The sequence below is a fragment of the Phyllostomus hastatus genome, unplaced genomic scaffold, assembly GCF_019186645.2.
Source record: "Phyllostomus hastatus isolate PE091 unplaced genomic scaffold, TTU_PhHast_1.1 phas_scaffold_1066, whole genome shotgun sequence".
In the NCBI taxonomy this organism is placed as follows: Eukaryota; Metazoa; Chordata; class Mammalia; order Chiroptera; family Phyllostomidae; genus Phyllostomus; species Phyllostomus hastatus.
Genome location: NW_025334004.1, coordinates 13,464,550 through 13,485,659, shown reverse-complemented (window position 1 = coordinate 13,485,659; position 21,110 = coordinate 13,464,550). Strand labels below are relative to the sequence as shown.

Genomic DNA, 21,110 nt, shown 5'->3' with positions numbered 1-21,110 from the left:
CCTGGCTGGGAATGGAACCTGAGACCCTTTGGTTTGCAGGCCGGCACTCAATCCACTTAGCTACACCAGTCAGGACAAATAAATAAAATCTTTAAAAAAAAACACATAAAAAGGAAAGGAGGGAGAATTATAAACTATGTAGAAATTAACAAAGAGAAAAAAGAAAAAAGAAAGAAAAGGGAAGGAAGGGAGGAAGGGAGGAAGGAAGGAAGGAAGGAAAGAAGGAAGGGAAATAGAGCTTTAAATTAGGAGTTGAGATCTCCAGGGTCCTGGGAGTTGACTGGCTATCACAGTGCCCTCTCCAACATTTAAAGATTTCACTTATTTATTTATTTATTTACTTACTTACTTATAGAGAAAGGGGAAGGGAGGGAGAAAGAAAGGGAGAAAACACTGATGTGAGAGGGAAACATCAGTTGATTGTCTCACCCATGTGCCCCGTCCAGGGACCGAACCCACAACCGAAGCAGCTGCATTGTCAGGGAATTGAACTGGCAACCTTTCGCTTTGTGGGATGATGCCCAACCAACTGAACTACACAGGCCAGGGCAATAACATTTTATAAGAACTTGGATTTATCAGAAGAGAGAAGGCTGCCCTGAAAGGCCTTGTGCTTCAGTAGCTGCCAAGTACGGCCACTGTGGCAGAGTGGGCAGCATCTGTGGGGGGAGGCAGCTGAAAGGCCCATGGTCTGGGAAGGGCCTCCTAGGAGAAGTTCTTACTTGAACTCAGAATCCAGGCTTTCAGTCAGCTTTGCCAGCAGCCATGACACATCTGCACCTCAGTTCTCTGAGAAACAAGCGTGAATTCTGCCTTCAGACATGTTGTATTTGGCAGTGTTTTAAATTCGTAACTTAATTGACATTATTTAAATTGTGTGAAATTTTATAGAAAAAATCCAGATTTAGGGGGCCAGAGTTATCAAGCCAGGATGTTCAGAGAGGCCTTGGGAACCACTCCCCACCCCTCCAGCTGCTGCTAGTGCTGAGATAGGAAGGTGGGAAGTAAGAAAAGTTAGAGTTAATATCTAAGCTGCAGGTGCTGCAAAATTTTCTTAACAAAAGAAAAGAAAAACCAGGAATGTGGTCTGCCTAGCAACAGCTGAAGATGTACTTGAAGCTGTGGTAGGTGGGGCTGGCCCTGTCCAGTTTACCACAGTCCCGACCTGGCCTGCTTCCCTCATTCAGGGTTCCTGCCTGCTTCTGGAGCCTTTGAGCTTATGACCCTTGACCTAGATGATTCCTTCAGCTCTAAGCGGCAGTAATAACGATAACAGTTACTGCTTACCAAATGGTTTGGTGTGCCACGCACTGCGGTGAGCAATTTATGTACATTATCTTATTTTAGACTTACAAAATGAAGATTATGAGCCTTATTTTTTAAATGAGAAACTGAGGTTTGCCCCCCGACCCCGTCATACTGACCATTAAGCACCAAAGTCAAGATTTGAACCTGGGGCTGCCTAGGTCCAAGGCCTGATTCTAATCAGCACACTATTCTAACACTATCACTGTACCTTTGTTGCCCTAACTTCAGTACAACTGGAGCCAGAACTTCAGCTCATGTTTTATAAAGTTGAATACCCAAGATTCAGGAGCCAAGCTCTAGAAATGCAGGTATGTGCGTGCCCAGATAGGGCAGATCATGGGGTGGGGGAGGTGATGGGAACATCATTGGTCACATCATCTGGGCACTTGAGGCCAAAGTGCTTCAGGGTTGACATCAAGAGGAGAGATGTGCCCTGGCTGGTGTAGCTCAGTAGATTGAGCGCAGGCTGCAAACCAAAGTGTCGCAGGTTCAATTCCCAGCCAGGGTACATGCCTGGGTTGCAGGCCATAACCCCCAGCAACCGCACATTGATGTTTCTCTCTCTCTCTCTGTCTCTCTCTCCCTTCCCTCTCTAAAAATAAATAAATAATTTTTTTTTAAGTTTTTAAAAAAAGAGGAGAGACGTGTGTTGTGGGGACTGGCAGGGATTTAATCCCTGTGAAGCGGGACCTTTAGAGGCCCTGGGGAGAACCTCCAGCGGCTCCTAGTGCTGAGACAGGCAGGTGGGCAGTGAGAGAAGTTAGGGCTGATATCAGCGGCTGGAGTTGACAGGAGCTCTCCTGGCTGTGGTTGGTTAGGATAGGCGGAGTGGTGAGTGGAAATCTGGAGGGTCTCTGAGCTGGGGTGGGGGTGAGGGGTGCAGTGTGATATCAGGTGGCTCTCTGAGCCGTGGGGCCTAGGTGTCCCACTTCAGCCTTCCTCATTCTTTACCCTCTCCCCTCCTTGCCTGAGGGTCTGAGGTGGCCAGACAGGTTCCTTTGCAGGAGGCAGCTCAGCTTCCTACAGGGAAAAATATGATCAGAGCCTTTCTTAGGTTCAGAAACACAGCAATTTAGCTAATGCCTCACTCAGAGTCACAGCCCTGTGCAGCGCAGGTAGGTGAGAAGGGAAAGGAGGAAAGGGCTTGTCCAGAGGCCCTTCACGTTGGCTAGGGGACTCAGACAGAACTTGCCTGACTCGGTGGATGGCAGGGAGGATGAGACGCCATCCGGAGCGAGGGCGCCACGCAGTTCCGAGGTCCGTCAGGTGGATGATCCGGAGCCCGGAACCCGGAGCTTTGGCTGGAATCGGCGTCCAAGGCCTGGAGCGCCCCCAGAGGGAGCGGAGAACGCCTCATGTAGGTGGCGGCTCCAGACGAGGAGACGCGCGGAGGGAGCTCCAGCCTCGCCCGAGAGCGTGGTGCGCCCCCATTCCACCTGCGCGAGGGCATCCCGCCCGGGGAAGAGGGGCGGGAGTCCGAGGCGGGTCGGATTCCCAGCCAGCTCTCTCCTCACAGGAGGCGGCCCATTATCCGGCGTCGTTAAAGAGCAATTAGATGGAAATTAAGCCGAGAACAAGTATTGATTATCTCATTAAGGCCGGGGGAGCCCGCTCTGTCGGTGAGAGTTTACCGCCGCTCACCCCATTATCTGCAAGGTGAAAGCCTGCGGTCATCAAAACCCAGTGAAGTATCGATCTTAACCCCATCCCCAAACCCCGTCCCGCCCCTCCCCCCTGGAGTAAGTGGGTTCTAGAGAGGTGACGCCAGGGGTGTGATGAGTTGGAGGAAGAGTTCATGCCCCCACTGTCTTGGTCTTAGCACTTGCGCTGTAGTTCCCCACGTTTTCTGCTCCCTAATCATTATTTTTTCCTGATGCTACTTGGGGCGGGGGGTAATGGGGAGAGATCAGAGACAGTTCACATCCCCTCGGGACTGAAGAGCTGGGGTTTTACATCCCAGGAAAAGAAACTAGAGTTGAGACTTAATGAAAAGAATTTATCCCTATTGATATAGAGTATAGGACATCCCTGGGCCCCAAACTCCTGCAGAGGGGGAAAGGTTTAGTTCTGGGGGACCACCACCACCAAAGGAAGAGATACCTGGGACTATCCCACACATTCCCCAAGATTTAGAAACCTCAGAATTCATAAGAGTCTTCTCTCAGAGTCCCAGATGATGTGAACTTTGGGGGGAAATCACAGGGTGCTGGAGAGAAAAGTTATTTTCATCTTGGCTTTGCTTCTAGCTGTCTGTGTGACCTCAAGCAAGTCACTTTGCTTCTCCAGACCTCAGAAGAATGGGGGTGGAAGAGCTATAAGGCCCCTGAGCCCTCACACGCTGTAATCTGCTGGACTGAGTGCTGAGTTCCCTGAGGGCAGCCTGAATGCCGCTGTGTGCCCAGCCCTTGCCTGCCCTCCTGGAGCTTCTCTCTTGAAGGGGAGAAGACGGGGAACAGATCATCAGAGAAATAATAAGTTACAATTACAATATGAGTGCAGGTGCTAGGAGGGTGTTTAAGAAGGGGTTGGGGGAATCTAGCACTGGAAGCAGATGTTTCAATAAAACAAAACAGCTCTGGCTGGTGTGGCTCAGTGGCTTGAGCACCACCAGCCTGCAAACCAAAGAGTTGCCTGTTCTATTCCCAGTCGGGGCACATGCCTGTGTTGTAGGCCAAGTCCCTAGTAGGGGCACACGAGAGGGAAGCACACACTGATGTCTGTCTCCCTCTCTTTCTCCCTCCCTTCCCCTCCATCTAAAATAAATAAATAATCTTTCAAAACAAAACAGAACAGGGAACAAGCCTGTTGCCCACTCATTCATGGAACTCACAATTATTGAAGGCGCTGCAGAGCCATGATGAGCAAAACAACTGTCCCTACCGCCCGGAGCCACAGCCCAGTGGGGGAGACAGACATCAGTGGCACAACCACACAAATAAAGGTAAAAGCACGCATATGGTGCATGTACTAAAAATATGACAGGGAGGAATGAGTGAGAATGAGAGGAGAACTGACTTGGGAGAGGGAGGTTAAGGGCGCTTCTCTGAGAAAGCCACCACCATTCCCGCATTTGAGATGAGAAGTTCTTCCATCGAGCCTGTGGTGGGAAAGCTAGGAGAGTACCCTGGAGAGGGTACACCTTCCCTCGGAGCGTGCCTGGGTCGGAGACTCAGCAGGGAGCGTCCGGGCTCTGACGCTCCAGACCCCTTTCTGGGGTTCACCTGAGAGCCTCAGGGGCGCCGGGAGGCGGGAAAAGGTGGCGGAGGGAGGCGTGGCGGCCGCCAGTGGTGCGCCCGGCCTGCACCAGGTTGGCCCCGGCAGAGCGAGCTGCGCTGCAGCGGTATCTGGGCTCCTCTCCCTGCCCCGGAGCCGGGCAACTATTAATCTTGGTTGACGGTTTCTAATGTCCTAATTGGGAGGTGGGGAGAGAGGCCCAGTCCGCCCTAAAGGTAGAAGCGGCTAATGGGCCTCTTCATCACCGCCAGGAGTCGGTCCCTGGCGGGGCGCGAGGGGCGCTGCAGCAGGTGAGACGCGGAGCAGGCGGCGGCCCTTAATGAAGCTGCGGGGCTGGGGCGGACCGAGGGGCGAGCTCCTGGGAGGGAGGCGGTTCCTGGGGCGAGAGGAGGGTTCGCCCATCCCCGCGCCCACAGCCCAGTTCAGGGCTCACCTGGGCACCCTTTACCTGAGGAGGCCTCCTGGGGGCGCAGTACTGGGGGAGGGGCGGAGAGGGGGTGGGTGCTGGGTTAGACCTGCTTCAGTATGGATCTTTTCGGAGGTAACAAGAGTTAGGCGAAAAACGGGGAGAGAGGGGGTGTCTGAGAGCCCGGGTCGCCCTGCAGTAAGCGAGGGCACGAAGCGGGCGCTCCGACGTGTGCTGACTGGCTACGTCTCTGCCCGCGCACCAGGGGAAGACATTGCCGGGGGAAGACGTGGGGAGCGAATGTGAATTCGTGGGCCTCCGGGACTCCAGCGACTCCAAAGCGCCTTGTCTTTTCATGGCTGCGCCCCTTCCCCCTCCGTGACTCATTTTTCCTCCTGGGGTGGGCTTGTGAGCCCCCAGCCCTCCAGCCCTTAAGCCCTTCCTCTTCCCCAGCAAATGCTAGCAGGACCAGTCGCCAACCCAGTTCCCTCTCGCCCTCCATCCTGGACCAAACTGCCAGGCCGTGGGAGGAGGGGCGCTGGGCTCACCCGGGAGGGTCGGCGCCGCTCCTCCGCCCTCCCCTGGGATCCACACTGAGTCTTGGAGCCCCCGCTTCTCGGCGGGCTGCGCCGTCCTTCTCCCGCTGTCCGCCTCTCTCCCACCCCCTCCCCCTTCCAGCCGCATCAGAAATATATTGTATTCTCACCTAATCCTGTTCAATTACAGCATAATAAAACACATAATAAAAACCTAATTCATTTTTCTCCCGCGCCCCCCATCTCCCAGCATCTTCTTGCTCGGGATTAAAAATTTGTCTTCATGTTTGTGGCACAGTAGTCCCGACGCCTCCGCATCTTTAATGTATGAGCCGGGGAGCTAGGGATTCGCCTGTTCTGCCGACTGAGCGTTGAGAAGGCGCCCGCCAGTCACCTGAGGATGCGGGTGGGGAAGGAGGGAGAAGCGCAGGCCTGCCTGGGTCTCCAGCGGCGGCCACCCGCTCCCTTCCACCGACGGGATCTCAAATGCCCCCAGATTTCCAGCGGCGTAGAGAAAGCCCTTCGATCCATCCCAAAAGACCCAGTGTGGCCTCCAGGGGGCGCAGTGCCGGGCAGTTTTGGGGGGAAGGAGTTTCCTAAGGAGACTGGACTACCTAGTGCAGTCTAGCCCGAGATGCAGAAGAGAGACAGGCAGGGAGGGTCCCCTCAACCTCCATTGTCCCCTCGCTTCTGATCTTGTGAGCTGAACCAGCCAACGCAGTTCCAGCTTCCAAGTTACCACCACCATCCCGAGTACCTAGGGACTCTACCGCCCTCTGATCACATTGTGAACACCGGCATCGCTGAAGCAAGATTAGAACTTGCCAGAAGGAATTATTAGGAATTTAATAAGAGAAAATTTGCTACAAAGGAATAATACCTGGTGAGTTTACAGAGGGCAAGTCTGAGACCCAAAGACAACCTGGTGCTATTTCCTCATTCCTTCATTTCTTTCTTCATTCACTTAGGACAGGAGATCCCAAAATTTCTACATTCATAGGCCCCTTAGATTTCCAGTAATTTTGTCCACAGTACCCTAGGACAAAAGAAATATCTATCTAACTGTCCCCTTTAAGTACTTAGGTCCAAAGATCTTAACAAGTATTAACTCTACTGTAGCTGTTTAAAAAAACTAATACAATATAAACTGGAAGAAAAAAGAATATTTTTATGTCCTTCTTAACCTCACTTACTTACCAATGACATATGTGCACCTGTTGGGCTCTGCATAACTTCTCAAAACTTGGAATCAGCCTGGATATTGCCACCCTGATTTCCTGTCTCATAATGACTTCTGTGTAATTCTTTCTTTTTTTGTCACCATCAAAAAAAACAGTTTTACAAAGACATTGAAAGTAACGCATCACAATCTAACTTTGATACTGCGAGTTCAAGTTAGTAGTGTATATGCAGTGTTCAGCAGATGTCAAGTATTTCTGGGTTGGTTTTCCCTCAGAAATTTAAAATGTCCTCAGGGTTCATTGTGATGCTCTGGAGTACCTCAGTACATAGTCTGGAAATTGCAGATTTGGGGGATCTGCCTGTTTTCCTTTAATAACAATTCACCTTAGTGGTCTGGGAAAGTTTGAGACAACTGAATAAGGGTCATCTGATTGCCAAGGAAAAGAACTTGGCCCTGGCTGGTGTGGCTCAGTGGACTGAGCGCTGGCCTGGAAACCAAAGTGTCACTGGTTCGATTCCCAGTCAGGGCACATGCCTGGATTGTGGGCCAGGTCCCAGTAGGGGGCACAAGAGAGGCAACTACACACTGATGTTTCTTTCCCTCTCTTTCTCCTTCCCCTCTCTCTAAAAATAAGTAAATAAAAATATTTTTTAAAGAAAAGAATTTGAATCTTATCCACAACTCGGGGTTCAGATATAAACAAGGGAGTCTGAGAGCTGGAGAGTCAGGTGCTGCAAGCCAGCTAGCAGAAATAGGGTCCTGAAAGAAAATCAATAGCAGTGACAAGCCAGTCAAGCAGGATGGACCAGACTCAGCAGAAGGCGTATCATCAAAAGCAAGTCTTCCAGATATATGGTAGGGGGATGCTTAATCTTACATCACCACTACCCAGCACCACCCCACACCTCACTGTGCATTGGTGCTCTGGAAAGGAGGTCATGACAATGAACTATATCACCAGAGGCCGAAACAACTCTGCTGAGGGACCACTTGATAGGAAGTGGACTAGAACAAGGTGAAGGTGTCTCCTTTCTGGCATGCCTTAAATGATCGAAGCTTGGTGTCAGCCCCAAGAAGCTGCAGAGGCGGAGGGTGAGTCAGCCCCACAGAGGACAAACCACCAGAGGAAAAAGGCATAAACATGTGCAGGGAAGCAGACCGACAACAGAGGTGGAGACAGTAGCTGTGATTACACGTGAGACGCTCTCCCTTGGCCCCCTGCCTTTGGGACTCCTAGAGAGACACAGAAGAGGAGGGACTGGGCTTCTTCTCTCGCTGGCCATTCTATGTGGGGGTATACCCAGGGCCAAGCTTCCCTTTGCCTGGAACTTTTCAAACCACATTACCCCCAAGATCCCGATATGCGTCCCTGGGAGGACATGCTCCCCATCCTCCAGGCTGAAAATCACTAAAGGGCTCAGCCACTGTCTCTGTTGTCACTAGGTCACATTTTTTGTTTGTTGAGGAGTAAAAGAGACTGAGAACCACTGAGTTAGTGATCTTATGTAAGACCAACATATGAGTGGCATTCAGGGCACTTTTGGATTCCACACCCATTTATTCAGCAAATATGGATTAAGCACCTACTGTGGATCAGGCACTATTATAGGTGCTATGGGCACATAAAATTGATATAAGTTGTTTAATGCATGTAAAGTTTCAGATGTGTAAGATGAAAAAGTTACAGAGATCTGTTTCACAACAATGTGGATACACTTAATACCACTGAACACTACACTTAAACATGGTTGAGATGGTAAATTTTATGTTACGTGTTTTTTTATCACAATTTTAAAAAGTGCCTGCCCTCAGGAGGGTTTTCATTTAAACTGGACAGAATGATCAGTATAGGACCAATAATAACACATGTACTAATAAATACCAATCAGGATGATTCCCACCGCACAACAGTGGCCCTACTTTAGGAACAGCCCCAACCACAAAGGTAGACCTGAAGTAATGATGTTCAATGTCCTTGCAACTTGACCCTGACCTCTGGACACCTCAGAGGGATAGACAATTGATCTAAGTTGTGCCAGTTTTTGAATGGAGACATCAGAGCCTGGAGCTACTTGAAGCGGTACCTTAGTGGCAGTGCCCATTGTCTCCAGTTACTGAGGCCCCCAGAGCTGCCCAGCTTCCTGCCCCTTCCAAGGTCACGCTGGTCAACTTCATCTTCGGTTCTTAGAGCTACTCACAATCTTTCCAATACCTTCCCCTGTTTACTGAAGTTAGCCACAATCATTGCCTGCTGTTTTCCACAAAATAACTTCAGTTAAAACCAAACCAGAAATGCTCATTCTGGAAAATAAGAGTTGTCATTTTCTTTTTAATAATTTTTTATTGTCACTGTATTACAGTTATCCCAATATTTCCCTCTTTGCCCTTCTCTGCCCACCCCACCCCCAAAGTTGTCAATTTCCACAAAGCAAGATTAACTGTGATGAGAAAGAATAAAATTGTTTTCATCATGATGCTCCCCCAAAATAAATAATTAATTAAAATAGTCAATTGAGGACTTGCTGGTGATAGAGGAGGGGAGGTCTTCAGTGGGAAAATAACATAGGTGATTCATTGGTTAACGTATAGATTAACATGGCAAACTCTTGGTCCACAGCAAACACTTCTCCCTGAAGGAGCTGCTTGTTGCTTGTTACAGGCACGGGCTATTTTCCTCCTGAGTGGATGAAGGGGGGGCGGGGGGAGGGGTTGTGTGCATAGGCCAAGCTATGCAGGATTCCTCCCACATTCCCCCGGTCGTTATTCCGTTACAAAATCTCCCTTGTCTAAAAAGAGTGAAAAAAGAAGATGGAGGAGGCTGTGGCTGGAAGCGGAGGTTGCCACTGTCCCTCTGGCAGCCGTGCTGGGGCTGACTGTGAGGAAAAAAGACGTTGTGCATATTGGATGAGAGAAGGAAGCAGCCCAGGAAGCTCCCTCTCGGGAAATGATGCAACCAGGTCAAGATTCCACCACAATTTGCAGCAAATGGTGACCCCAGCGTGAGGACCAGGGATCACCGCATCCTGAGGGGAGGTTGACTCAGAGGGGACAGGGAGAGGCGCCTTAATGACTACGAGGTATAGGCTGTGTCCCTGCAGATGGGAAGGGAATCGGTTCACCCAGCAGGCCATTTCTACCCTGCGCCGAGCACGGGACCACTTCTAACCGAGCTCAGCAAGCGTTTCTCGAACATGGGATACAAGGGCGCAAACGGCAGGGCCAATGGCCCCAGAGGCCGCTGAAAAAATCCGGGCTGGGGACCCAGGAGAGGCCTCGAAAAGCTCGCGGACTTCCAGGCAGGAAGTCAAAGGGCGGGCGCTGAGTAGCTCGTGGGCTTCGACACTGGCAAGGACGAAGTGACCCTGACAGATTCTGCAGTCCAGGACCGAAGTTACCTGGGGAGCTGATCTGATGTGTAGGCTCCAGGCTCAGGTAGGGAGGACGAATTGTATTTCAGGCTTCCGGCTCTAAAGCCGTTGCCCGGGAGACGGGAAGGAGGTGGAGCCAAGCTTGACTGACTGACACGGACCACAGCAGGGGCAGAATTCTTCTCCTGATTGGCTACGCCCTAGAGGAGGGGCTTACCTTTGATGGACAAAGTCCGGGGGCCGGGCTGGCTTAAGACTGACAAGCTTGACTGGGAGGAAAGAAGGGCTTGGCTCTGACGTAGGGCTCTAGACCCCGGGGGGCTAGGGAGGAACCCACAAGGCCCAAATGCAGCTATCCCTAACAGTAGGGACTAACCTTAGAGACTAAACTGGCCCTTAAATGCTGGCCTCATTAGTCCCAATAATCCTGGAAAAGAGCAGAATACATGGCTTCCTTCCTATGGCCAGGCTAAGCCAGGGCTCCAGAACCAAGCCATTTTGTCCTTAGACCTTGCATGGGGAGATAAGGAGGTTTCCGGACTTCCTTAAAAATGGGCAGGGTGGGAGCTCTGAAGCATGAGAGGCCAGGAGAGGGAGAGAAGGCGGGGGAGGGAGGACGAGGACACAGATGCAGGCTCCCAGGGAAGGTTCCTGAGCATTAGGAGGATGAGGAGAGGCCCAGGAATAGGGCAGATTACTTTACATTGCGAACAGTGCTACCTCTGCTCAAATGCTCACTTCCAAGAAAAAGTCTAAGTACTTGAAGGCAGTTTGGAAATTGTACCTGGCTAGGATTTAGCCCTGGAGAGCTTGTGAAGTTAGCCTCAAGCTGACTTTTTGCTTTGAGAGGCTGGTGTGGAATTAGAAAAGATGGCAGGAAAGCATTCCTTCCTAACGGGTCCACTGGTGCCCAGCCAGTCTCCACTCTGACATGGTTTAGTGTTATCTGCAGAAAACGGACAATTCTGTTATAAAATGTTCTTAACAATTTTGTTTTACAGAGATTCCTGCCGTCACTCCCCAAGTGGGTTTCTCTTGCATAGATTTGCCAGTAAAAGTGCAAGGCCTCTTTTTAAGAGGACTACCAACGGCCAAAATTGTAACTGCAGGAAGAGGCTTCAAGAATTGACCCCGGACTCCAGAGGGCTTGGTGGGAGGCTCTGGTCCAGATGGGCAGAACAGGACAGAACTGAAACTGGTTCCCTAATCAAAAGTGGGAAACTTTGCGTATACACCTTCGTCTCTAAAACCCTCAACCTTGGAAACTCCTCGGTGACTTTAGTAAAAAGATCCATGTGCACTTGTGGGCCTGTCAGTTTTGCTGTCTTGGAATGTCCAAGGGACTGGGAGAACGACTTCAGGGTTGGCTAGCGGTTGGCAGATGAAGAAGAAGCACACCACAGCGGCTTCAGGCACACAGCTTGGCTTTAAGTCTGCCTCTGGCCACCTTCTAGCTGTGCAGCTGTGGGCAACTTTCTTAATGTCTTTACGACTGTGTCTTTTTTTAAAGAATGGACACATGTCTGGCCTCACAGGAGTGCTTGTGAAAATCAAAAGGAATAATGGACTTAAATCACTTTGCCTCATTAAGCCTGGCACCACACAGGAGAACTCAGTGACCAGTAGCTGGTGTCACTCCCACTGCCCACACAATAAGCTTCCATGTCCCAGGAGGACCAAGGGAGTCCAGGCCAAGGCAGCAGGTTCACTTCGGGCTGCTGTGGGACCATTCAGCCCTAAAGGTTTCTCCTCACCACCTAGTTTGAGAGCTTTGGGGTAAGAAGAGGAAAATGGGAGGTATTTCCTGCAGGGAGGAAATGGATTTTAACATAGATTCACTCATGTTTATTCTTTTGAATTTTCCAAAGCCGAGACTTAGGGTAAGACAGGTAACTACAAACTGTTTAGTAGTATCTCTCACCAGCTGTACATTGGCATGAACTTTTGGCCTCATATCTCCCAGAAAAAGGGGGGAGTTACCTAAGCAGGGTGGGAGTAGAGAGCCCTGGGACAGAAGGAGGGGCTGTGAGGTGGCAAATGGTCCCTGCCAGACTTGTCCCCTGTTGTATTGCTGGGGGCGTGGAGGGGTGTGCAGGGTGTGTTCGTGCACTAACAACTTTTCTCTGATGATAATGGGCAGTCCTTAGCTCTCTAACCTTCCCCTACGCAGGGTCCTCCCTGGGGACCCGGTGCTACCATCCCACGCCAAAGTCTTGAAGGGGACCAAGAAGCCCAGAGCCTGGGTAGATGTGTAAGTGTGTGAGTCAGCACCCCTAGTGAAGAAGGAAATGAAGCCAGGACTCCATCTGCTGAGACCATACAAGGTGGAGGCATTTACCTACCTGCATTCCCTGTCCCTTAGTACTCATACAGCTGATGGACTGGCTTCCTAATCTCAGAGCGCCCTCTGCTGGGGGCTGATGCTCCCTACAGGAGGGGAAGGAAGAAACTAACACCTGGACTTGATAGAGAAAGAAGGAAAGGCCCCAGGCAGGAGGCTCTTCCTGGGCACTCAAGACCTGGAACCAAGTGAAGATCAAGAAATAGACAGGTTTTCAGTTTATTGAGTAACAATGGCATCATAGCTTTTATTATTGGTGGCAGTTGGTTGGGGGAGCAGGAAAGTGCTTGTGGGGGATCCTGCTGGGACCTGCTCCCCAGTGCTTCAGCCTGAGGTCGTGGGAGTTGGAGTCAGGGTCCAACCGTGTACCCTTAGTTTACCAGCACACACTGCATCCCAAAGCCTGCCTCCTCTCTGGACCAGCCATTGACGCCTAGCCTCGCCTCCTCTTGGGGGTGCGGGTGGGGGTGGGAGCGGGGCCAAGCCTCAAGAAAGAGGAGGAGCTAAAGTGGGGTTCTGCTGAATGTCTAAGAAGGGTCAAAGGGACACAAAATTCCCTGTCTAAAGACTGTACACTCAGGGCCATAGTTGCCCTCGAGAGTATACTAGCCCCACCCCTTCAGACACCTGTGGAGCGGAAGCTCTGCTCCCACAGCGGTGTCCCTCCCTAAGAAGGGGAGCTCTGAAAGAGGAATGGAATGCTTCTCTGCCTTTGCAGCTTTTGGGTTGAGGAAGAGGGTTGGGGTTGTAGGTTTAGATTTGAGGTTATCATGTCAGAGTGGACCAAGACTCCCAGCATTGTGCCTGAAGACACCCACACTACCGTGGAGGGGTGGATGGGAAGACTGCAAGAGCCGTACAGAATACTGACATTCCTTTGTTCTAGTAGAGAAGCAGAGACAAAGTAACCTATTCCAGGATGTGGGGGATGCCATAAGCCCCCTGCCTCCTTTAGCCTGGCGTGTCTTTCTCTGCCAGCCCAGCTCCTGTGTCAGTTTTGGGAGCCAGGAAGCAGAAATCTGAAGGATTCAGCCCAGTTTGGTTTGCGAGTGTCCCTCAGTCTGTCCTGAGATCCTGGGCTTCTATGTGCAGAAGGGGTGAGGTGCTGTCAGAAACGACTTGGCCAGTGGAACTAAGTCCCACAGCCTGGGCTGGCTGGCAGGTGGCAGGAAGCCAAGAGGAGAAGCCAGATATCAGGACATTCCAGGACAGCGTGTCTGCTCCTAGCTTCCAGGACAGCATGTACACACACACACACATATCACATATGCATATATGAAAACAATAGCACAGGAGAGAGGGATTATGTGACCCTTGTCTTTGGAATCAAAGGGGAGAGAAAAAGGCTTATGGGGTATCTCCCCCTGCCTAGTGGATTGCTGGTCTCAATGGCTGCTCCCCACCAAGCCCGCTGCCCAACACCAGGCAGAAAGAAAAGTGGCAGGACGGCAGGGCTCCACTAACACGGCAGCCCAAGGGGGTAAGGGAGGGGCGGGGCTGACTCCCCCTCAGAGCCCCTTGTTGTAGTAAACCACTTCAGTGCTGGGGTTCTGCTGATGGATCTGAGCTCTCAGCTCTGGCTCCAGCCTGCTCACGTGTATGGAGCTGCAACAAAACACAGGCAGGCCGAGTGGCCCCTGAAGCCAACCTCCCTCGGGCTAAGGGGTCACCATCCTCCTCTTCCCAAGCTGAAGACTCTCCATCTAAGAGCAAAGGCCCAGATCACTGTCATCCCCCACCCCCACCCCCAGAATAAGCTGAACGCCTGCCAGGCTGCTTCCTGGAACACACTGGAGGACACTAAGGTCGGCTGGTTCCAGAGATATGGAAACCTGTCCAGAGCCTGAAGTCAGGCCCGAGGGGCCACACTTACCTTCTCTGTGGGAACAGGGCACAGCACAGGGGAGTGGCGAATACCAGGCTGGGGAGAACAGTGTTGGAGAGGTTTGTGAAGCTGTGGCCTCAGGGTGTTCCCTCCCTGCACCCCACCCCATTTCTGGGCACTGACCCTAGGGGTGGAGACTGATTAAAGCCAACACTGACATTAGGTTTGGGCCGAGGAAAGAACCTCCAGAGCCGTGACCCAGAGTTCCACAGCCAGCGAGAGAGAATCAGGAATTCAGTGTGCATGAAATTCTGGACGGTACCAAAAGGTACACTGCCATAGTTTCCCCTCATAGGTGAAGACTGGAACGCCTTCAACTAGACCCTTGACCTTCAAGGACAAGAGGGGTCAACCCCTCAAACACACAGTAAGACCTATGGGTGTCCAAGACCACTACCTTCTCAATGTATGAATAAATTATATATATATATAATCTTAAAAGCAATAAATGCCCACCATGTCCACCACGGAAAGGGCACTCCCACACACCCCAGCTCCCCACACACTTACCAGAAGCCCACCAGTCCCACTTGCAGGGGCGCCCCCAGCCAGGGGCGGCGCTGTAGGGAGACAGAGACAAGGGCATGGTGTGCATCCCCTGCCCACCCGCCCCCAGCCCCTGTCACCCACCATGGCTTTATCCCATCAGGCCTACCTTCCAGCCCCTGGTACATGGCCCTTTTCTTTCTCCCCAACCTATAATGGGTCTGTACCTTTAAATCACCACCTTCTGCGCCAGCCAGGCCTGTTTGCCGACATCCTCCCCAGTGTCCTCTTACCCATTCTGGCCTCTCAGAACGGGATCCCTGGCACCCCCTGTCCCTCTTTCTCTTCTCATACTTCCTCCCAGAGCAACTTTCTTCAGGAAGCCTCCACTGACCGTCCACTTCCTCTCTGCCACCTCAGCGACATAAATGTGTCCCTTTCCAGCCCATCTCCTGCTCTGCACACCCTTCTCGGGTTGCTCCAGCCACAGGGACCCTGTTCTGTCACTCAGATGTGCACAGTCGGTGTTCAATAAACATTTGTGAATAAATGGCCCAGGGAATGCACCACAGCATACACTCCTGGGCCTTGCTTCCCTGTCCTGTCCGTGTGTGCATGCGTATGTGTGTCTCACTGCTGTTAACAGGTGACGGCATGAGTGTGACAGCAAGCATGACTGCAACAGTCCATTCCTGGTGTGTGTCAGAGGCTCTGAGTGACACCAGTTCCCTCCCTTCCCTTGTCATCTCTTCCTGTTCCCTCAGTGTCCCTTCACTGCAGCCCAATTCATTCTTCCTGACTGAATGAAGGCGGAGGTGGCGGCACAGGGGTGGGGCAAACAGGTGGCAAGTCTTGGACTCAGGTCAGGCCGGAGAGGGGGTCAGGGACTGGTCACCTCTGCTCCCAGTCCCTGCTACTTCCAGGACAGGAGAGGTGAGAGTGACCTACCTTCAGGAAGTCTTTCTTCTCCAAAGTGTCCATGATCACGGGGGGAATGGCTGTGGGGAGAGCAGGGCAGGCAGGGAGAGAGTAAGTAGAGTGACAGTTGGGACACTAAGGAAGGAGGATCCCCCTGCAGAGTTCATCCCACCACCTCCAGAGTCCCCAAACCCCCTTTGCCTCAGAGCCTCCCATGCCCCGCCCAGCCACCCTGCCTCACCCATGGCAGGGATCGCCATGCAGATTCTTGATATCACCACCTGGAAGATTCCCTGCTTGGCGGCGGTCACTGAGTGGCCAAGCCTCTGACCTGCCTCGTCAGTCACGGGGATGCCCACCTGCAGCTCCCTGAGAAAGGAAGGGGGTCGGGGTCAGATCACAGGCCCTAAATCCCGCCCTCATGGGCAGCTGCTCCCTGGGGTCTCAGACATCCTAGGTTGAAAGGCCGGTTCTCTCACCCAGATCCCAGCATCAGACTGGGACTGGGGCCAGCAGCTCACGCTCAGAGTGCACACTGGGCATGTGCAAGCCAGGAGTCGAGGCCACTCACCTCTGCCTCATCAGAGGGATGTTGATGCAGTTTGCGGCTGCCACAGCTGCAAAGGGCACAAATCTGCCGACCAGAGGGGGCAGGTGCTGGGGGAGGAAAGATGTCATTTAGTGGCCCTGAGGGCCATGGGGTGGTGAGGAACTTTGGGAAGAGATATATAAAGGCTGTAGGTTGGTGCAGAGGGGTGATGGGGAAGGAGGCAGATAAAGGATGACTGGCCATCCGTGGAATGGGGGCGGCATTTACCTTGGTGAGGGATTTGAGTCCCAGGGCCGTGGCCACAGCCCCGGTGGTGGCACTCACGTAAGCTGTTCCCAGCTGCCTGTGGTGGGAAAGCCAGGACACAAGGGGGGAGGTGAACAGTCCAGCACGTGAGGCACGGGAGGGTGGCCTCGCTGCAGAGAAACACCTCCCGTGCTCCAGTGCAGATTTGTCTGGAAGCCCCAGCCCTTCCCCTTGAAAGAGTAGCCCCCAGGCCAGGAAAGTGGGGAGGGGGGCAGGCTGAGAGGAGCGCTTGGAGCCACTGGCTGCACAGCCCTCGGGTGAACAGCATCAGACAGGAGAGCAATGCGGGGCAGAGAGAAGACGTGTCCTCACCTCACAGTAATGGGAGCATCGCCGCTGCGGTTGGAGTAGTTAACAACGGCGTTGAAGGACTGATTCACCCACTGCCAGAACACCACGGTCGGGGTCTTCCTGAGGGTACAAAGCCATTTACTTCTGTCCCCTCCACAGTGTCCCTTGTCCTTGGACCCCAATAATAAAACCCCAAAGGTTATTCCCAAACCTTCAGAGGGAGCCAGCTGATGACCCTGAATCCTGCTCTGGTGACCCCTGAGTAACCCTCCCCCTTACACAAGCACAGCTACTGTCTCTGGGGTTGGAGGACCCCCCAGGGCTGAGTTCTCAGGAAGGAAGGAATTCTAACATAAGCTCTCACCCACCCACCCGTTTCTGCCCACTTTGGCCCAGAAAGGAAGCACCTGGTCATCAAGGTGCACTCTAGCTTGGACAGGGAGGGGACACACAGGACAGGACCTGCCTGTAGAAGGTGAGCATGCAGCCGGTGATGGTCATGTTCATGGGCACCTGGGCTGACATGCGGCCGATCAGGACCACCTTCTCCCCCGTGTCCGGATGGAAGGCGGAGTCGTACACATACTTGGCCCTCCACAGCTGGTCTTCGGTGAGCCCTGGAGTCACCACGCCCGCCCTGCAGAGGTTGGCAGGAAACAGGCAGGCATGCTAGGGGGCAGGTACGCCCTCCCAACCTGCCCACCTGGCTCAGGAAAAGTCTGGGCAGAGGACCAGGCATCATGGTCCCCAATCTCAGAATAAAGGAGCTCCTAGTCTCTGGAGACAATCAAATCTTCTGGGCGGGGGGAGGGGGGTGGGAGTTCCTATTTCTATTTCCCTTCTAGCCACACAAAGAAGGGCATGCTTGTGTTTATGTCCCAATACTGGTGGTTTCCAATGGGTCAAAAATGGCTAGGGGTATTGCAAAGGTTTTCCTTCCTGGAGACAAAGCAGATGGCCTCCTACCTGCATTGTACTCAAGTTTGGGCCCCTCTGTCCTTGCAGAGGGTGGCCCCCAGTGGGACAGGCCCCTGTGGATAGTTTGTGAGGCATAAATATCAAGGCCATGTCTCCAATCCAAACACCCTACAACCTTTTAGGTTGAAGCTCTGTGCCATAGCTTCTGTGATTCTAACACACAGGACCAGGGAGTGAGGGGTGGGACAGGGGCACTCTCACGCTTGCGGAGACAGGCACGAAAGATGCTGCATTACCAGCAGGGAATGAGATCCTGGGGTACAGGGGGAGGTGGGGAAGCGGGATCACCTGTAGTTCTGCACGATGTTCCGGGAAGCTTCCAGCTGTGCCCCAGATAGCAGCAGATTTCGGGGGTCAGTAACAGTGAAGAAGTGCCGGGCTCTGCCGAGGAATGTGCTTTGATCCCAGCGAGGTTCCTGGATGTTGATGTCTAAGGGCAACTCCCCCATTTTCTGCGGGCCAGGGACCAGAGTCAGAGGACTTCAAGGAAGGGGTCCAAAGGCTCCACTTGGTAGCCCTCCCTGCCCTGGTCCCTGGGCCTGTCGCCAATCCCTTCTAGCTCAAGGTGACTCCAGATAGGTAAGCAGCAGTGGGGGGAGGAGCTGTTTTCTAGGCAACGTCCCGGCCCAGGGACCTACCACCACTGGAGGAGGCTGGGGGTGGAGGAAGTGGGTGGGGACAGACCCAGGAAAACAGATCTTGTGCTTGGGCCCGGTGCACATTTTCATGGGTGAGAATTTACATGTGAGTGATTGATGTGTGAGCAGCAACCAATCCCATGCAGCTACTCTTGCGCTCTGTGTGCACAAAAATGTGCTCTGTGTGCATTCCACATTTGTGTTCATGTCGTGTCAGGCCCCAGCTGCCCTGAGACCTGGATACAAGTTCCCAAGGCTGTTCTGGAGGTGACACAAGCATCCCACACCACCACCCCTGCGCTGAGCAGAGCAGGAGCTCATTGGCCATCCCTGGGCTTGTCTATCCTCAGATCTCAGCCGGGGACTCTGATGCCAGCTGTGTTCCCGTGCAAGTGTTTCCAACCCACACTAAATGGCCCAAGGCTCTCCTCGTTCCTCAGCTGCGCAGGGCCGGTACAGACAGCCACCGCCTCTCCCCAGAGCAGCCTGTCTCCAGAAAGGGGTGGGATTCTGTAAGTGCCCCTCCACCCAGCACAGAGAAGAAAGCCTGAAACAGCCATCTGGCTGCATTGGGCAAAATCCTACAGAATGACTAATCCTCTTCCACCACACTTCCTCCCTCACGGACACACCCTCCCCTCTCTCTCACACACTCACATACCCACACACAAAACACCAGCATACTCGCCATACAAAGAGGGTGGACACACCCTGCATGCACGGTCCCACAAAGCCCGTTACTTGCATACACACACACACACACACACACACACACACACACACACCCCGCAGGCCGCATCCATCAGTTGCAGACAGCTGAATGTGTGACCACACAGAGCCCCACCCTGAGATTTCTCCCCAAAAACCTCTCTTCCTGTCCCAGGTAAAGAGGAATATACTGAATCCGGACAGGACGGAGACAGCAGCTGGTCTTCCTCTTCTATTCCCAGTCTTCAACCCCCTACTCGTCTGACCCCAGGACCCTTGGCGGAGCACTCACACTTTCCTGCGCTCCTGGCCTCTGCAGCTCTCAGACCCGCCTCACTCTCCGCCGACGCCCCCTCCTTCCCACCCATCACGTGTAACGTCAGGCGTGACGCTAACCATCAGGAGGGGGGACTTCCCCGGCGCGTCCGCTCGGCGTGCCCAGGGATTGGCAGAAACCTAGGGCGGTGGGTGTCATTTGAGGCGACGCCCCCAGCCCGGGCCACCGGGATTCCGCCCAATGAGACCTTTCTGAGCCAATCCGGGCTCGGGGATCGGTTCTGGCCCTGTCCTCCCTCAGAGAGAGTTGGGGAGGAGCCATGGGTGCTTGTAATCCCCTGGCTGGCCTCCGGAGGCTCCTCCGGCCGAGGCAGCAAGAGCTCTAAGTGTCCAGGGCGAAGACTTGGAAGGGAGCAGGCGGGCGGCGTGGAGAGGCCATCCTCTGATGGTGCGCCTGGAGGGATTCGGGTTACCTCTCGACCTGTTTACTTGTCGGTTGCCTTGGCAGTGACTTCAGCCTACGTGGCACCCGTGGGCTCCTACCCCACTTCCCACAAGCTCCTTCCAGCTCCTTCCTCGAAGCACCTTGGCTTTCACACCCCTTTACAGTCCCGTTTCGCTCGCGCCTGTGCCCCTTCTATGTTCCCCGCCCTTTCCTTCTCCCCAGCCCCGTCCTTATTCCCCTCTGTAATCGCTAGCTTCACTAAGTCCCCAGTTTCCTTATGTGCCCAACCCCTACGCCTGCACCACAGACCTTAGCTCTGGAACGTGAAGCGGCAGAAGTCACAAGGTTCTGTCTGCATCGAGCAAGTGGGTCAGAAAGATGCTTCCTCCTCCTAGTGTCCTGGAACAAGCTGCCGGTCTCTGTGACCTTTCTATAAATGGGTGGCCAGAGAGACACTTGCTGACATAAACGGAGGATGCATGTGAAGAAGGCAGAGCTCAAACACACACACTCACGCACGCGCACCCCCCCCCCCCGCCCCAGCCACAGTACCGAGCAGGTCTGCTGCACGCCCAGGCTCCAGTCCACTCCTGCCCAATGCAGGCTCACGCCCCGCTCTGCCCAGGTGACATTCCCTCACTAAGGCTTCGGGGGTGACCGCGAAGGGGTGGCAATTCCACGAGCCTTAGTAGCTGGCTTGACCTGGAGAAGACAAAGTTCTGGGATCCCCGGTGCTGAACCCGTAGTGGGAGGAGGGCAAGCCAAAGCCCACGCCCCAAATTCGCCCTCGGGGAAGGCATTAGAACTCGGACTGGAGAGGTTAGAACCCAAAGGCCCCAGCCCAGGTGACAAACGGCTGTCGCGGGTGTCTGAGAAAGGTGGCAGAAGGGAGTGATTGGCGGCTCCCTCAGCCAATAGGAGTGCGGCGCCGCTTAGGCCAGCCCTGCTCCTGGAGCCTCTCGGAGGCGTGGGCGGGGTCCCCTGGTGCTGCATTCGCTCGCGCCTGCGGGCGGGCGAGCCCGCGGCCGCCGCACGCACGAGCAGGTGAGGGGAGCTGGGGCCCGAGACCTAGAGGTGGGGGTGTCGGGAGGACCGAGCCGGGGGTGGGGTGCTGCGATCTGTTCTGGGGGACTTGGCCCCGGGTTTGCGCGGGATGTTGTGGGGTTCTCGCCAGCAGGTCCTGCTGCAAGACTGGGAAAGGTTCGGGCAACCCCCGTAGACCGGAGAAGAGGGGAGACGGAGGAGGGATCTGG

The 21,110-nt window shown here is 53.5% G+C and overlaps 1 protein-coding gene across 2 annotated transcripts; it reads right to left on the bottom strand.

Moving 5' to 3' along the window:
• Positions 1–12,587: 12,587 nt before the first annotated feature.
• SFXN3 (sideroflexin 3) lies at positions 12,588–20,691 on the bottom strand. Of its 2 annotated transcripts, XM_045854426.1 has the most exons (12): positions 20,410–20,691; positions 20,167–20,287; positions 18,079–18,242; positions 17,279–17,449; positions 16,834–16,932; positions 16,483–16,558; positions 16,237–16,322; positions 15,907–16,034; positions 15,696–15,745; positions 14,772–14,821; positions 14,250–14,297; positions 12,588–13,981 (listed from the first exon to the last, which is right to left on the bottom strand). In XM_045854426.1, exons 3-12 carry the CDS (start codon positions 18,237–18,239, stop codon positions 13,885–13,887), a joined length of 966 nt encoding a protein of 321 aa, XP_045710382.1. In that variant the 5' UTR covers positions 18,240–18,242; positions 20,167–20,287; positions 20,410–20,691; the 3' UTR covers positions 12,588–13,884. The 2 variants fall into 2 exon arrangements, with proteins under 2 accessions (XP_045710382.1, XP_045710383.1); XM_045854427.1 differs by lacking the exons at positions 20,167–20,287; positions 20,410–20,691 and adding an exon at positions 19,429–19,514.
• Positions 20,692–21,110: the final 419 nt, after the last annotated feature.

Coding starts and splice junctions, on each gene's coding strand:
- SFXN3 (XM_045854426.1), bottom strand. CDS start 18,239: ATGGGGGAGTTGCCCTTAGACATCAACATCCAGGAACCTCGCTGGGAT. Junction 16,035..16,236: donor ATCCCTCTGATGAGGCAGAG/GTGAGTGGCCTC, acceptor TTCCTTTCTCAG/GGAGCTGCAGGTGGGCATCC. Junction 14,298..14,771: donor GTGGGACTGGTGGGCTTCTG/GTAAGTGTGTGG, acceptor TGTTCTCCCCAG/CCTGGTATTCGCCACTCCCC.